Below are 16,860 nucleotides of genomic sequence, written 5' to 3' on the forward strand. Positions count from 1 at the left end.
AAGCAGCTGTGTATGTTTAGCCAAGAAAAGAGGAGACTGAGAGGAGATATGATAGCCATCTTCAAATATCTAAAGCAGGCTTCCTCAAACTCAGCCCTCCAGATGTTTTTGAGACTACAATTCCCATCATCCCTGACCACTGGTCCTGCTAGCTAGGGATCATGGGAGTTGTAGCCCAAAAACACCTGGAGAGCCGAGTTTGAGGAAGCCTGATCTAAAGGGCTGTCACATGGAAGATGGAGCAAGCTTGTTTTCTCCTGCTCTGGAAGGTAGGACTTGAACCAATGGCTTCAAGCTCCAAGAAAGGAGGTTCTGACTAAACATTTAGAAAAACTTTCTGACAGTAAGAGCCAGTGGCGTAGCGTGGGTTGTCAGCACCCGGGGCAAGGCAAGTAATTTGCGCCCCCTAACCCGTGGATTTGCACCCCCTAACCCTAACCCCCAGATGTTGCACCCGGTGCGGCCGGGCCCCCCCTGCACCCCCCACGCTACACCACTGGTAAGAGCTGTTCGACAGTGAAATGGTCTCCCTCAGGAGGTTGTAGACTCTCCTTTCTTGGAGATTTTTAAGCAGAGGTTGGGTGGCCATCTGCCATGGATCCTTTAGCTGAGTTTCCTGCACTGCAGGAGGTTGGACTAGATGACCCTTGGAGTCCCTTCCAACTCTGTGATTCTATGATTCTATGTTGAAAAGCCCAGGTTGCAATACTGACTGCTGAAGGTACACACCTGCATTATTAGAAATGTTTGTTACTGCTTTCTGCTTTGTGTTCTTTAACCAGTTCTGATTTGTTAGAGAACATGACATACACATAAAAAATGGAATCTGAGTTTCCCATGCCTTTGCAGCATACTCAGTACTTCCAGTGCCTTGTTTCCTGTAGGGGAAAAGTCCAGGGGCAAAGCTTGGTGGAGGGTGCCTTGCTTTGCATGCAGAAGGTGCCAGGTTCAAGCTGTGGAATCTCCAAGTTGGGCTCGGAAGGACCTCTGTCCCAGGACCCTTTGCAGCTACTGCCAGTAGTACTAGATTTATGGGAAAGGGAAATAATCTCTTGTTTAGGCCATCAGACTATGAAGGGCATCTAAATACACCTCCTCCCTGAAAGCCTTACCATGATTCATTTAAAAAATAAAAAGTAAAAAAGCAGGGGAAATAGGCTCTAAAACAGACATTATTGCTCTGATAGGAGAAATAAATATCTAATGGCTTCACAATCATTTGTCATATTGCATTTTTAAATCTCTCCCTCCCTCTATCTATCTATCTTTTTATCTTTCTCCTGCAGCTAGATCATTCTTGCCATTCAGTTGCTATTTTCATTGTCCTTTCTTGCACATTTTAGGGAGGGCAGTGCTATGGGGCCCCTTAAAGCTGACATAGCTCAGGGCTTTAGCATTTTGCTGATTTAGCCACTCGGCAAATGACACTGAGCTTTAAGGATCCTGGTCTGACTTGCTGGAAGGCAGCTTCTTATGTAACTATGAACCCAGGAAATATGTGGGAAGATGTGGCTGTTCTAGCACAGACTTTTTGCAACCATCTTCAACTGATACATTGTATTCACTTGCTGCTTGAAGATAATTCTGTGGCCTTCTAGTGGGAATTTTCCCATCAGGAAGGAACATAGCCAATACCATCCCTCACAGCCTCCAACATAAAGGCCCTTTGCCCTATGGAGCCATTCACATTGAGACATTTTTCTCTGAGCATCTACACGTGAAGCGCAGAGCGGGTCACAAATTTGCGCCTGCCAGCAGGACCTTGCATAAAAGTGTAGCTGAAGCTACACTTCAGGTGGTGGGAGCAACACAGAACACGCGCAACGATCCTTGGTATCAAAATTGAAATGCTAAACGCAGGCAACCCATGAAAGTTCCAGAGGGCACAAAACACAACTAGATTTTTGTGTGTGCTTCATGGGGAGAGAAGCTTCCAGTCCTTCTCACTCTGCGCCTGTTTCGCCGGGCCCTTTAATTGCTTTCACTTTTGCGGGGCGGAAGTGGGAGGGGCGCGCCGCTGCCGAGGCGAAAGGGAAAGTGGAGCGGCAGCTGCCGGCGGGGGCGAGGGCGACCCAGGTCCCTTTCCCGGCTGGATGGAGGCGCGCCGCTGGCCGGCCTCCCCCGGAAAGGCGCGCCGGCGGAGCCATGGGCGGCGAGGGCTGGCGAGACTCGCTGGTCTACTACTACTGCCTCAAGTTCGCGCTCTCGGCGTACGCCACCCTCTTCTCGGTAGGTGACTCGGCTCCGGGCGGCTCTCGCCCTCCTCCTCCTCCTCCTCCGCCGCCTCGTGGCTCCCCAGGGCCGCTCAGCGCCGCGCCGGGCGGGGACCAAACCCAGCCCTTTGTCTCGGGCAGGCCGCTCCTCCATTGCAGCCTGCAGCGGGCGGGGGGGGGGCTGTTGCTGTATGTGCGCCCCCCGCCGCCGCCGCCTCTCAGCCCCCGGGGGTTTGGTTTCTGGACTCTGCATCTTCCAGCATCGTGTCTGCTCCCCCCTCGGAAGAAAAGAAGCGGCCTTAGACCGCTGGCAGCCAGTGCCTTCCCACGGCTGGCTTGGAAGCCGCGTTGGTTTTCTCTGTTATTTAGAATTATATACTGTTGGATTGTTTTGCAGACAAGAATAAAACGATAACATTATTGGTAGAAACGGTTAGCAGCCATTTGAAACATTTTTAAAAGATCAAAATCAGCAATAAACTGAAGCAGAAATATGTCCACGTTCTGTGTTGTTGGCGAAATCCCCTCCTGCCGTGAAGTTCACTTTGGGCCAGTCACTCCCTGCCCACCTCCCCTAGGAGGAGGAGAATTAAGTATCACCAGTTTGAGCTCTTTATGAGAAAGATATAAACAGGAATCTTTTGGGCAGCTGCATTTACACAACATTAGCCACAATCCAGAAGGATCCTGTTGCTTCTTGGAAAATACTGCTGCCTGATGTGGTTTCTCCTCAACCCCCCCCCCAAAAAAAAAAACACCCAGGTGCAATCTAACTAGAAAACTGTATGTGGAATAAGCAGTACAGTGGTACCTCAGGTTAAGAACTTAATTCATTCCGGAGGTCCGTTCTTAACCTGAAACTGTTCTTAACCTGAAGAACCACTTTAGCTAATGGGGCCTTCCGCTGCCGCCACTGCATGATGGAAGCTCCCAACGGGGGTCTTCTGGCAGCTCGTATTCAGAGACACCTGCCAGCATTGGGATCCCACTGGAGGAAAGCCGTGAGGGGCGCACAAGCATCACACCAGAGTTCATGGAAGAACTTGAATCAGCTGATACCTGCAGGGAAGAGTGGAAGTTACCTTCGGCAAAAAGACCCCATGAGTTCAGCTCTGGTAGGGAGATGGTGTTTTGGTCCTCTGGGGAGAGGTGAGCAGGAAACCCATTTCCCCTGCACAAAGGAGATTTCTGCAACTTTCCAGAAATTTCAGAAGCAGAGCAAGAAAAGCTCTAGTAATGTTGTATTTCAAAACAAGGCAGAGAAGAGTGACTAGTGGGGTGCCACAGGGTTCTGTCTTGGGCCCGATCTTATTCAACATCTTTATCAACGACTTGGATGATGGACTCAAGGGCATCCTGATCAAATTTGCAGATGACACCAAACTGGGAGGGGTGGCTAACACCCCAGAGGACAGGATCACACTTCAAAACGACCCTGACAGATTAGAGAACTGGGCCAAAACAAACAAGATGAATTTTAACAGGGAGAAATGTAAAGTATTGCACTTGGGCAAAAAAAATGAGAGGCACAAATACAAGATGGGGGACACCTGGCTTGAGAGCAGTACATGTGAAAAGGATCTAGGAGTCTTGGTTGACCACAAACTTGACATGAGCCAACAGTGTGACGCGGCAGCTAAAAAAGCCAATGCAATTCTGGGCTGCATCAATAGGAGTATAGCATCTAGATCAAGGGAAGTAATAGTGCCACTGTATTCTGCTCTGGTCAGACCTCACCTGGAGTACTGTGTCCAGTTCTGGGCACCACAATTCAAGAAGGACACTGACAAACTGGAACGTGTACAGAGGAGGGCAACCAAAATGGTCAAAGGCCTGGAAACGATGCCTTATGAGGAACGGCTAAGGGAGCTGGGCATGTTTAGCCTGGAGAAGAGGAGGTTAAGGGGTGATATGATAGCCATGTTCAAATATATAAAAGGATGTCACATAGAGGAGGGAGAAAGGTTGTTTTCTGCTGCTCCAGAGAAGCGGACACGGAGCAATGGATCCAAACTACAAGAAAGAAGATTCCACCTAAACATTAGGAAGAACTTCCTGACAGTAAGAGCTGTTTGACAGTGGAATTTGCTGCCAAGGAGTGTGGTGGAGTCTCCTACTTTGGAGGTCTTTAAGCAGAGGCTTGACAACCATATGTCAGGAGTGCTCTGATGGTGTTTCCTGCTTGGCAGGGGGTTGGACTCGATGGCCCTTGTGGTCTCTTCCAACTCTATGATTCTATGATTCTATGATTTCTGTTCTCATCCTGAAGCAAAGTTCTTAACCCGAAGTAATATTTCTGGGTTAGCGGAGTCTGTAACCTGAAGTGTATGTAACCTGAGGTACCACTGTAATCTGAACATACCCTAACAGCTGTCCTGCTTATGCAGATGATAGCTTATTGAATAGGATTGGGGGGGGGCGTTGCAAGGGCAGGGGAACCCAAAAGCTCATGTGCATCCAGTGAATACTTGCCCACCCCTTCTCTGATGTGAACAGTGCCATGCAGATGTGGCTTGAAGCACAGCAGGAGGAAATAACCTCACTGCATTCCAAGATGCTGATGTGAACACCCCAAAGTGGACCACTGGGTGTGTTTAGCACAGCACTGTCCACACTCGCTGGAAGTGGCGCTACTTCTATTCCAGCCCTCCCTGTGAAGTGTAGGCACCTTCCGCATGCTCTACCTCTGCATTCTGACCCTTCCTTTATTATACACATATACAGTCATACCTCAGGATGAATACGCTTCAAGTTAAGCATTTTCGGGTTGTGCTCCGCGGTGACCCGGAAGTAACGGAGTGCGTTACTTCCGGGTTTCTCTGCTTGTGCATGCGCAGACACTCAAAATGATGTCATGCGCGGAAGCGGTGAAATGCCGCACATGCAGACACACAGTCGTGTGTTACGTTCGCTTCAGGATGCAAACGGGGCTCCGGAATGGATCTCATTCACATCCAGAGGTACCACTGTACTGGTGTGTGCATATATTCCTGCAACTCAGGATAACCCTGCATGGCCACAAAAAATGGATTTTGTAATAAATGATTCCAGTTACAGATAGGTAGCCGTGTTGGTTTGCCATAGTCAAAATAAAAAAATTCCTTCCAGTAGCACCTTAAAGACCAACTAAGTTAGTTCTTGGTATGAGCTTTCGTAGAAGTGTGCATGCACACGAAAGCTCATACCAAGAACTAACTTAGTTGGTCTTTAAGGTGCTACTGGAAGGAATTTTTTAATTTTGTAATAAATGAGTTACTCTTTGATCTGCTGGCCACAGTTTCACCCCCTCCACTAACACATTTTCCCAGCTCATTATAAGGAAAGCTGCTCATTTTTATTTTTATTTATTTAATGTATTTTCTAATTCGCCTTTCATCACCATGTGATATCAGAGAGGGTACCATAATAAAATGCACCAATGTAATCTCCAGTAAAAATGCAGTTTGGTCATGACTCAGATCTCCAGGTCCCCAGACAGGTAAACAAAAAACCCCAGTCAAGGCTGGCAGGAAGAAGCTTAGACTGATTCTTAGGCAGTTGAGCCTCTGACTGAACATGTGTGCTCTTGTGGGAGAACAGCCCCACCTTGCCTAGGGAACTAATTAAAACAATGGTGTAACTACCACTTCCTCTTTAGACAATACATAAATAACTTGTGGAATTTGCCGCCTTAAGCTGTGTTGATGGCCACTGGCTTAGAGAGCTTGAAAAAGTTTTAAAATTCATGGGGCTTTTTGCTAAAAGGAACTGTGTACAGGGGCAGTATCCTGAGTACCAGTTGTTGGGGAAGAACGACAGACTGGCCGAGAAAATCATACCTAACTTTGTGTATGTTCAGACTCGAATTTTACCAAGGTTTACCCCCGGTCAGAGGTGGAGGCGGGGCAAGCGTCCCAGGGATGCGGGGGGCGCATCCCGGGGGGGGGTACGCCAACCGCTGTGAGCCTCCTGGGGGTGCGCCAACCTGCCGGCTGATCACAAACTTCAGTTATAAATCAGTCCACTGCTGGTTGAGACTGTAAAAACTTTGGAGGTGAGCTGGTAGTGGTATGTAGAGTAACTGGTGTCGTGCCCTCATTGTCAAGAAGGCTGCCTCTGAACATTTCTCTGTAAATTGCAAGTCTCTTGTTTCTTGCAAGAGTGAGGTATTCTTCGGAAGCTCGCTGTTCAGTAAAACCAGCTGTATGCCATTATTCATGTCACTGCTTGATATGGATGGGTGACAAAGAAGCTTTTGTTAATAGTACAAAGCTTAATAGTATGACAGGCTTGTCTGCATGAACTTCATGAAAGGATGCGGGTAAGGAGTGGAACAGAAGCCTTTGAGTAAATGCTGTACTTCTTTGTGATCGCTCCTAATAATTCTACTTGTACCTTGAGCTGTAGTTGAATGTTGAAATCTGCTCCAAGAGAAAATTCTATTCAGGTCCCATTCAATCTTATTGAATCCTTTAGTAAATGAGAATGATGTTGTACCACGGATACATGGACCTGCTTCACTGCCTGATTGGTTACCTGCAGAAGCTATCTGTACTTCGGAACGTGTCAAGGTGCCTTTTCTCTCTCAGCTTGCTTTGTAACATTCACATTCTGTGACTTCGTGAATAATGGAATGGATCTGCTTTATTGGACAAAGTGATTCTGAGGATTCAGTGTGGTGAGAAACTGCAACAGAGAAGTATTTAGAGCCGAGGTGGCTATCTGCTGCTGCTGCTGCTGCTGCTGCTGCTGCTGCTGCTGCTGCTGCTGCTGTTGCTGTTGTTTAGTCGTGTCCGGCTCTTCGTGACCCCATGGACCAGAGCACGCCAGGCACTCCTGTCTTCCACTGCCTCCCGCGGTTTGGTCAAATTCATGCTGGTAGCTTCGAGAACACTGTCCCACCATCTCGTCCTCTGGCGTCTCCTTCTCCTTGTGCCCTCCATCTTTCCCAACATCAGAGTCTTTTCCAGGGAGTCTTCTCTTCTCATGAGGTGGCCAAAGTATTGGAGCCTCAGCTTCAGGATCTGTCCTTCCAGTGAGCACTCAGGGCTGATTTCCCGAAGAATGGACAGGTTTGATCTTCTTGCTGTCCATGGGACTCTCAAGAGTTTCCTCCAGCACCAGAAATCAAAAGCATCAATTCTTTGGTGATCCGCCTTCTTTATGGTCCAGCTCTCACTTCCATACATCACTACTGGGAAAACCATGGCTTTAACTATATGGACCTTTGTTGGCAAGGTGATGTCTCTGCTTTTTAAGATGCTGTCTAGGTTTGTCATTGCTTTTCTCCCAAGAAGCAGGCATCTTTAAATTTTGTGGCTGCTGTCACCGTCTGCAGTGATCATGGAGCCCAAGAAAGTAACATCTCTCACTGCCTCCATTTCTTCCCCTTCTATTTGCCAGGAGGTGATGGGACCAGTGGCCATGATCTTCGTTTTTTTGATGTTGAGCTTCAGACCATATTTTGTGCTCTCCTCTTTCACCCTCATTAAAAGGTTCTTTAATTCCTTCTCACTTTCTGCCATCGAGGTTGTATCATCTGCATATCTGAGGTTGCTGATATTTCTTCTGGCAATCTTAATTCCGGTTTGGGGTTCATCCAGCCCAACCTTTCGCATGATGAATTCTGCATATAAGTTAAATAAACAGGGAGACAATATACAGTCTTGTTGTACTCCTTTACCAATTTTGAACCAATCAGTTGTTCCATACTGCTGCTGGCCGGTGTTCAAAAAGCAACAATCTAAAAGTGGGCATCACCAAACCATCTTTGTCCACCCTGTGTCCACTGTCTCTTGCATCCACACATGTAGGCACAAACCCCACACGTGTGTGTGCACATGCTCACCACATAATGGCAGAATGCTGTATTAGCTCTCACAGAAAACAGATGCCAATTGAACAAACATCTGTTTTACTGCAGATTATCAAACACTGGCATGGAATAGCATTAAGGGAAGTAAGTTCCACATAAGCCTCTGATCATGTAAACATGCTCTCTGTTCCGCAGGTGGTTTGCACAGTGGTTTTGAGCAGTTCAGCATGGTCAGAGGGGCACTGTTGCACAGAGAACTTTATTTGCATTCTGTTACCTTGGAACTTCATTTTCCTGGTGATTGAATGGTGTGTGTGTGTGTGTGTGTGTGCAGTTGACAGGACAGTGAAAAGGATCATTTCGGATGCAGTGGGTTTTTTGCTTCCGTCTTCTGTTTAAATATAATAAACACAACCAGCAGAAAGTCAAATATCTACACTATATAAATTTAATCAATTAGTAAAGCATCTATATTCTGAATATTGGGCAAAATCTAATTTAGCATTCTGAAACATTCAGTCCATAATGCCCATAAGTGGACCAGCTATCCCAACGGAAATTAACATTGTTTACATCTCATAGAATCACCCTAATTATCATAGGTACTCTCAGTAATGGCTTTCCCCCCTAAGAGCTCTATGTACTTAAGATGCTTATCCATCCAGCAAACCTGTAGGTCAGCATATCATCACCCTCTGTAGAGTTGAGGCCGAGATGGTTTGCTGTGCTTGAGGCCACCAGTGAATGGACCTGTGTGTGTGTGTGTGTGTGTGTGTGTGTGTGTGCGTGTGTAGCCATTAGCACATTTTATTTGAAAATGTTTTTAGGTTATAATTAGGTACTAGTTTATTAAGTTTGAACAAGTATTCTTTCAAACCAGTTTGAAGGTTTTGTCTTGAAAGCCAAGCAAATCCTCGAAGGTAGGAACTCATTTGAGATGTTGGGATATTTCCAGGATGTCACTACAGTGGTACCTCGGGTTACATACGCTTCAGGTTACAGACTTCGCTAACCCAGAAATATTACCTCTGGTTAAGAACTTTGCTTCAGGATGAGAACAGAAATCATGCAGTGGCGGCAGCGGGAGGCCCCATTAGCTAAAGTGGTTCTTCAGGTTAAGAACAGTTTCAGGTTAAGAACGGACCTCCGGAATGAATTAAGTTCTTAACCCGAGGTACAAAAGTAGTTCCCAGCACTGGCGGAGGAAGAGGAGTGCAAGGGGAACGCACCGCCCCCAGCAGCATGATCCTGGTGGGGTGCCATTGCGGCTGCCCCCCTGTCTGCACTGGGCGCCACGCCCCTGCAGGCAGCGTGCCCCACCCCAGGACGCGCGCCAACCCCGCCCCTGCCTGCTCAAGATATGGGACAAACCACTGCTCTACAGCCTTCTGGAACTGGCGCTGCAGGGCCCACAGTGATGCTAGACATGGCCTGTGCTGGTTTTTTCCTTCCTGTGTATTTTTGTGGTGAGTAAGCAGGCCGGGGGAGATAGCAAGTGCTCCAGAATCTATTACAGTCTGAGTCCATTTGTTTCATATAACTCACCATTGGAATTTCCCAACAGCTCAGGAGCTTTCCTAGCTGTGGCACCAGCTCTGTTTTTACCTCTGTTTCACTTTCATCATTCAAACCACCAGCCAAGAAATAGCCAAGTGTGTGTTAGCCAAAACTTCACGGCCATGGTTTTCCAATAGGCAAACCAAGGTGGGCAAGATCTGCTCAGCAGCTTCTGTGGATGGTGCAGGATTCTGGTTATAGCAAGTGGTTTGTCAGGGTCCAGGTTACATTGTGGAGGTAACCAGGAGCCACAGATAAGGAATTGGGAACATCAAGCAGAATCAAAAGTTGGTCAAGTGCACCATATTTAACAAACAAGTCTCTGTAGCTGTGATATTACCTAAAACCCACACAGCTTGTTCATGGAAGTGCACCTGTGAAGAAGCCAGCAGTTACTGTTCCGCTATCTACTACAGCTGATGTCTGTTCAGATGTGCCAGAGGCAACGCTGCCTACTGCCCAAGCAGATTCATATTGATTCTCTATCCTAGCAAACCCAGCGTGAAAAATGCTTTAAAGCTGTCTGCCTTGCTGGTGTGTGTGTGTCCGTCCCACTAAGCACGCTGGCTCTGTAAGGCTGGGGATGCTTGTGCAGGGGCAGTTTGTGTATATGTATATGCGTTTCTGCATATATGGCATATATGGTTCTTGGACAGAACCGTTGCCTAAGTTGTGACTGTGCTGTATGATTGCTAACTGTTGTGGCAATGTGAAAGGCTGAACTTAAGATTAGAAGAATGAGAAATTGAAAATGACATGTTTGCTCATCCCTAGGAAGGGATAAGGTTTTATGCAGGGTGGATAAAAATCAATGATTTTTTAGAAAATTAAAAACAAAAAAAAATCAGATTTTTTATTTAAATCAGATTTTTTAAAAATTTAAATTGGATTTTTAAAATAAAATGCTTTTGGAGGGAAAATCTTTCTAAAGATAGTTTTCTATTTAAGTTACATTATACCCCAAAGGCTATTCATCAGGAAATAAGGATTTATTTTACGTTTTTCATGTGTGCTAAAACTCAGTTTAAGGTTTGTTTGGTTTTTTAAAAAATCCGTTTAATCACATCAGTTAACAAATATGGATACATATGCTATAATGTTTTTGTTTTAGTGAAATAAATTGTTTATATTGTTATTAAGGAAATGATTATTTTTCTCCTTCCAACAAAGTACAGCAGAAAAGTTGTCCAAATACAAACAGTTAACTTATTAAACCTGACAATAATTTCATAATTATTTGTCTATGAATTTCTAACAGTATAGCCAAATCAGTAATTTTTGATATAACTGTAGAAACTACTCTGGAAATTTATTATTCCAAAAATGAAACCTTGATCTGGTTGTAAATATTAAGATTATACCAGCAAGAACGAGTCTTTCTGTAAAAAAATGATTTAAATCAAGTCTTACTGACTAGTGATTTAAATTGTGATTTAAATCAATTTAAATCAAATCCACCCTGGTTTTTTTTTTTTTATTATTATTATTATTATTATTATTATTATTATGGAGATGAATGCCCCATGCAGGCGCTGTGGGAAGGAACTTGCTTGCTTTCTCCTCTTTACAGATGACTGCTGCTGATTATAGTACAATGCTGCTTAATTCTTGGGGAAGACGTTCAAGGAAAACTTTGGGCAGGCCTGTAGCATTCAAGAAGAGGACTTTCCTGTGAGGCAGTGGATCCACTTGTGCTTGCTGGCAACTTTAAGCTGCAGCATTTCCAATGAGTGGAGGTACCTGGAGAGCAAACCCTCCTGCCCTGGGTCTTAATTGCTGCTGCTTGAAAGCAAGGAAGGTGGCTAAAGAGCTTGTGAGCAGTTGTCGGGAAAGGCTTTTAAAAACCATTTGAGATTGCCAGAGTTAAATACTGAGGGTGAGGGAGAATGCATGTGTGCACATGTGTATTCAGAAAGAAATATAGGCAATCCATCAAACTGGGAAGCTGAGAACGTGGAAAGTTCACTTCACCACCCCCAACCCCGGTCTCATCTGTACAGAGCTCTGCAAGGTTGGTTTGCATTTCCTTCAGGAATGCAGCAAAGTATCTGTAGTGGCTGCATATGTGTTGTGTTGTGGCCTAGAGATTGAACTGTGAACCAGGAAGTTGCTTGGAATGGAAGGTAACTGGAGCAAAAGCCGTTTGAACATAATTCTACTCTTAACAGCTGTATCAGCTACATATGAGCTACCGCATTGTGTTAGCTCTGTTGATATTAATGGTTGGAAACCATCAAGCTGTTGTTTCCCCACTGACCTATGGGGCAGGCAGAAGTTCAGCAGATACAGCTCTTTTTTCTCACCTTGAGGCAGAAAAGCTTCACCTGCTGAATCAGCTGCCTGCCCATGCAGCTAGCTAAGAGCAAGGACCCCTGACAGCAAAAAAAATCCATCTTCTCTTCTCTTCTTTACTCCTCTTCTCCATCCCTGGCACACAATGCTTGGTTATCATGCATTTAAAATTGTATGTACAGTTTAATTTTTCTTGAGTGATTTTCAATAGCAACTGTGAAGTTTGGGTTAGTCAACTTTTTAGTGACTTTAACAGTGTTTTTTAAAAAATGTTCATATGATTCTGAATTCTGGGCTTTTGGATAAGCCTTACAGTTGTGTTTTATTTTTATTTATAAAATTATTTATGTGCCACCGTTGGGTGGGCATAGGCCTCCTAAGATGGCTGTCAATATCGTAGAAACACAACAGATACAATCAAAACTTGAGAATGACAAGCAGCAACATCGACAGCTCAGGTTGCTCAACAGGATGGCTTTCCAGAACCAGGTAGATGTTGATTGGTTAATTTCATAGACGTTGCCATTTTGTGACAAGGGAAATTGAAACCTGCTGCAGGCCTGCATCTTGTCATGAATGTGATATATCTCCTGCCTTGGAAGGCTGCTGCAACTTCTGTTTGCAATACATAAAAGAAGATCTCTGTGTAACTGCTGGGCAATTATGGAGGGTTTACTGGCAAACTTTTATGAGGAGTAGTATAATGGCGTGTGTGCCGGGAGAAGCAACATCTTCCAAATCGTTCTTCTGACAGCCGAGCACTAATTAAATTCACATCGTAGAAAAGTTCCGCTGTAGAAAATCTAAGGCAGGGAGGAGGTTTGTGGGAAACGAAGCAGGCCAGCCCCAGCTATGAGCCTCAGAGTCATTTTCTTCCTCGTTGTGTTTTCATTCGGCCCTCCCTCCAAGGTCCTTCAGAGTGGATGGGTTGGGGCTCTCAGTCAGTCTTGCCTTCACAGTGACCCTGTGCAGGAAACGTGGCTGAGGGGGCCCATCTGTCCCAAGGCCACATAGTGAGCTTCGTGGCTGAGGTGAGGTGTGATCCTTGGACCCCCTGGCCCTCGTTGCATACCCCAGCCTAGACATCCACAATCAGAAGTGGAGGCTGCCATGCCCCAAGGTCACCAGAGCCCCATGCTATTTGGTCTGGACTGAGCCATTAACTTTTTCCATTTGCCTTTCCTCATCCAACCCAAAGCAGCCACCAGATTGAATGCTTAGTGGAGACTGAAATTGATATTGAAATACTTTATTGTCACTTGTACAACTTGTATACAGTGTGATTACACGAGCACCCCAACTCAGCTCTCTTAGTCTTAATTCCCGTCGTTTACTGACGCACACCCACCAAACCCAAAAGTCAGTTGCCCTGTTGTTATCTTTTCATTCAGCAGCCTAACAGCCCACAGATAGAAGCTGTTCTTTACCCTGTTGGTGCGGCTAATCATTCTTCTATATCTTCTGCTCAAGGGCAGGAGATCAAAAAAGTGCCGGCCAGGGTGTAAATCATCCCTGAGAATTTTCCTCACTCTCCTGAGGCAACGTTCTTCCGCTATTTCACCCAGCGGATTCATGGGACAGCCCATAATATCCTGTGCAGTATTCACCACCCTCTGTAGGCTACTTCCTATCAATTGATGTCAAACCAGCGTACCACACCGTGATGCAGTATGAAAGGACACTTTCTATTGTGGACCGGTAGAAGGAGATCATCAAATGTTGATTGACATTGTTCTTCCGCAATACTCTGATGAGATGGAGTCTCTGTTGGGCTTTCTTAACCACCTGGGTTGTATTGATTTTCCAAGTAAGGTCTTCACTGAGATAAACTCCTAGGAATTTCCTCCTCCAACCCAAAGCAGCCACCAGATTGGACACTTAGTGGATATGTGGCAGATAGGTGGCTTCTCCATCTGGCAGCAGCACCCACCCTCAAGCCTAGCATGGGTCCGAGTTACAGCCATTGTGGCCTTGTTCAGGTGTTTGCCTGCAGTTTAAAGAGGGGTGATGGTTTGGGGCCATGTCTCCCCAACACGTCTGCATGTCAAGAGTCATCTTCAGACCTTTGCATATTTAGCACAGAAGTCTGCAGGGGCTTCTAGGCACATTTGGCATGTAGAAGCTTCCCTGTGGTTCCTGACGTTGAGGAGGCTTCATGGTTCATTTTGTGCTGAACAGGTAAAGAGATATTTCCATGCACAAGGGAATTTGAATCATAGAATTGTGGAGACCACAAGGGCCATTTAGTCCCACCTCCTGCAGGCAGATGGCCATCCAATTTCTGCTTAAAAACCTCCAATGAAGGGAAATCCCCCACCTTTCAAGGGAGACTGTTCCACTGTCAAAAAGCTTTTATGATCAGAAAGTTCTTCCTAATGTCTGGTAGGAATTTCCTTTCTTGTAATTTGAATCCATTGGTTCGGGTCCTACTATCTGTAGCAGCAGAGAACAAGCTTGCTCCATGTTCCATGGGACAGCCCTTTAGATATTTGAAGAGGGCTATCATACTCCATCTTCTCCAGGCTGAACATCCCTAACTCCCTCACTCGCTTGGTTTCCAGACCCTTCATCAACATGGTCACGTTATAGGGCTAGGCGATACCTGGTTTTCAATATCACGATATATCACCAGATAAATGTCACAATATTTCGATATATCATGATGTTTGAAATAAGGCTGGAACTACCGTTTGTGGAGGTGAATGTGGTAGTGCCCTGGCAACTGCTACGGGTCTAACTAAAACCTCTGTAGGAGCTTAGAACAGGTTTACACATGCAGCCGACTAGGGTGCTAGGATGGTCTGTGTCAGGTGAGAAGGGAGAATAAACTTTTGCCATACATGTTTGTTTTTTTAAAGCCTTGCAGGTAGAAATGTAGTTTTTAACCCAGTCTCTTCCATTCTGTGTTAGATCTCTACTTGCAGGTAGTTCATATCTTGTTCTTCTTAAGGGGAATGTAAAAAAAATGTAACTATGCCCATCTTCCCCCTTCAGATTTAATTGGTGCAACTTTTTAGAGCGTATTGTGCTGCAGTTTATATAGATGAGGGCTCAGAGTTCTGAAGGAGACATTTTTGGGCCTACTTCTTTCAGCAGACCAGGCCGATCCAATGCTTCTGAACTTGCTTGCAGATTAGAATGCAGCTCCCAACCAGATTGTGCACTTAGCTGGATTTGCCGTGCACTATTGGTGTGCAAAAAGGGTGCACACAAATGTATATTTCACATACACTTTTATGTGGAATGTGAAATGGGCTGGGGGTGTGTATATTCAAAATGCATACAAGTTAGATGTGGACTTTCTTTCTTTCTTGTCCTTTAAAATAAAACTTGCACAGGACAGATGTAAGGCAGAGCACCAGCAAGGCTGAAATGGGATGGAGTTTCTGTGCAGCCACAGTCATTGCAGAGACAAGAGTCACATACCACATCCCAAGGTGTTTTAGTCTAGAGAAAACATTGTGAGAGATGCAGACCAGGGTTTCTGGTAGCCAACATGAGAGAGAGAGAGAGAGAGAGAGAGAGAGAGAGAGAGAGAAAGTGAAAGCTGCCCATTTAATTAGGCATGGCCAGTTAATTGCTGCTGCTTGGTCAAAATAACTGACCTTTTAAAAATGGAATTAATCTGGCATCTGCTGGGCAGAAGACCATTTCATCCTTCCCTGTGGTATGTTATGTCGCTAATTGCTAACTATGATTTACTTAGCTGGCTTGTACTTGAATTAAAACACAGCAGACGTGTGCAGTGCAGTGTGTAAGGCACATCTCTCTTCAGAATGCACCACGCAGGGATGTTCTCGTGCTCCTGTATTAGCCTTGGCAAGGCTGACTTAGAGTACAATCATGGCAGGGAATGCTGTCATTTTCTGGCACCTAATGTCTCTGAAAGATTCTTCTGCAGAATTCCAGCTCGTCTGGTGGTCTGTCTTTCTACACCCCTTGCAAGCCATTTCTAGCCAGGCGGGTAAACGTCATGGGTGTAGCCGGGGGGGGGGGCAGGGAACAGTTGCCGCCCTAAATAAATCAAAATATCAACTGAGGTTCTGTCCCCCCCCCAACAAAAATCCTGGCTACGCCTGTGGTAAACATCCCGTTTGCATTTATTGCAGGGGTTCTGAAAATGGGCTGTAGCGCCCTCTGGGGAGCATTGGGATTGCCTTAGGGGGTGCTAGGAGTAGGCCTGGGTTATGAGCTGGCTGGGCCTGACGGAGTTGTAGTCCAACAATGTCTAGAGGGCACCACATTGGCAAAGGCTGCTCTGCTGGTTCAGTTTCTTGTGAGCAGAGAATACCAGATATTTGTGGTGTTACCCTTTTAATGTAGCAGCAGACGCGTTGAGTAAGCCTGCCGTCAGGAGCCTCCCACCCTTATTCTCAGAAATACAGGAAGCTGCCTTAGTCAATCTCAGTATTGTCTACACAGCGCAAACCTTGCAACATTTCTCCAATGAAAATAGGGACATCCGAAGGAAAAGTGGGACATTCCGGGGTGGCTTCTGTAAATCTGGGACTGTTCCTGGAAGTTAGGGACACCTGGCGGGTCTGTACTGGCTAGCTGGAGTTCTCCTGGTTTCTCCCAGCCCCACCTGAAGATGCTGGGGGTTAAATCTAGGGCCTTTCATAAGCAGAACAGATGCTCTCTCACTGCAGACACAGCTTGTAAAAAAACACCCTCTTATTTCTTCACTGGCCAGAACTCCATTGTCAAACTGTTTCTTCTTGAGAGGCTGAACTGATAGTGAGCTGGGACTAGTCCTGCTTGGCTACTTGCCTCTGTGGTTGCATCCAGACAACTGATTCATCCACTTTTGTTTGCACAAAATGTCTGAAGAGGTTAAAGGACATCCACTGTTTTATTGGGTATACATCCTGGTTTGTTTTATGGTGAGCTTCGTGTCCAGCCATTATCACCCCACACTTTCCAGTGCGCTTTTCTGTCACTCTCCTTCCTGCAAAATGTTTTGTTTTGTTTGCTTTTGGAAGCAGGTTGGTTGTGCAAGAAAAT

The 16,860-nt window shown here is 45.7% G+C and overlaps 1 protein-coding gene across 1 annotated transcript in view; it reads left to right on the forward strand.

The window, feature by feature from the left end:
* Window positions 1-2,041: 2,041 nt before the first annotated feature.
* LOC309536333 (tetraspanin-15-like) overlaps window positions 2,042-16,860 on the forward strand; it is a 97,314-nt gene continuing 82,495 nt past the window's right edge. Inside the window, exon 1 of the mRNA XM_082230472.1 lies at window positions 2,042-2,229. Within this exon, the coding sequence (XP_082086598.1) occupies window positions 2,146-2,229 (84 nt within the window). The 5' untranslated portion in view covers window positions 2,042-2,145. The remainder of the gene's footprint in view (window positions 2,230-16,860) is intronic.

Source organism: Podarcis vaucheri, assembly GCF_965113315.1.
Source record: "Podarcis vaucheri genome assembly, chromosome: 7".
Taxonomy (NCBI): domain Eukaryota; kingdom Metazoa; phylum Chordata; class Lepidosauria; order Squamata; family Lacertidae; genus Podarcis; species Podarcis vaucheri.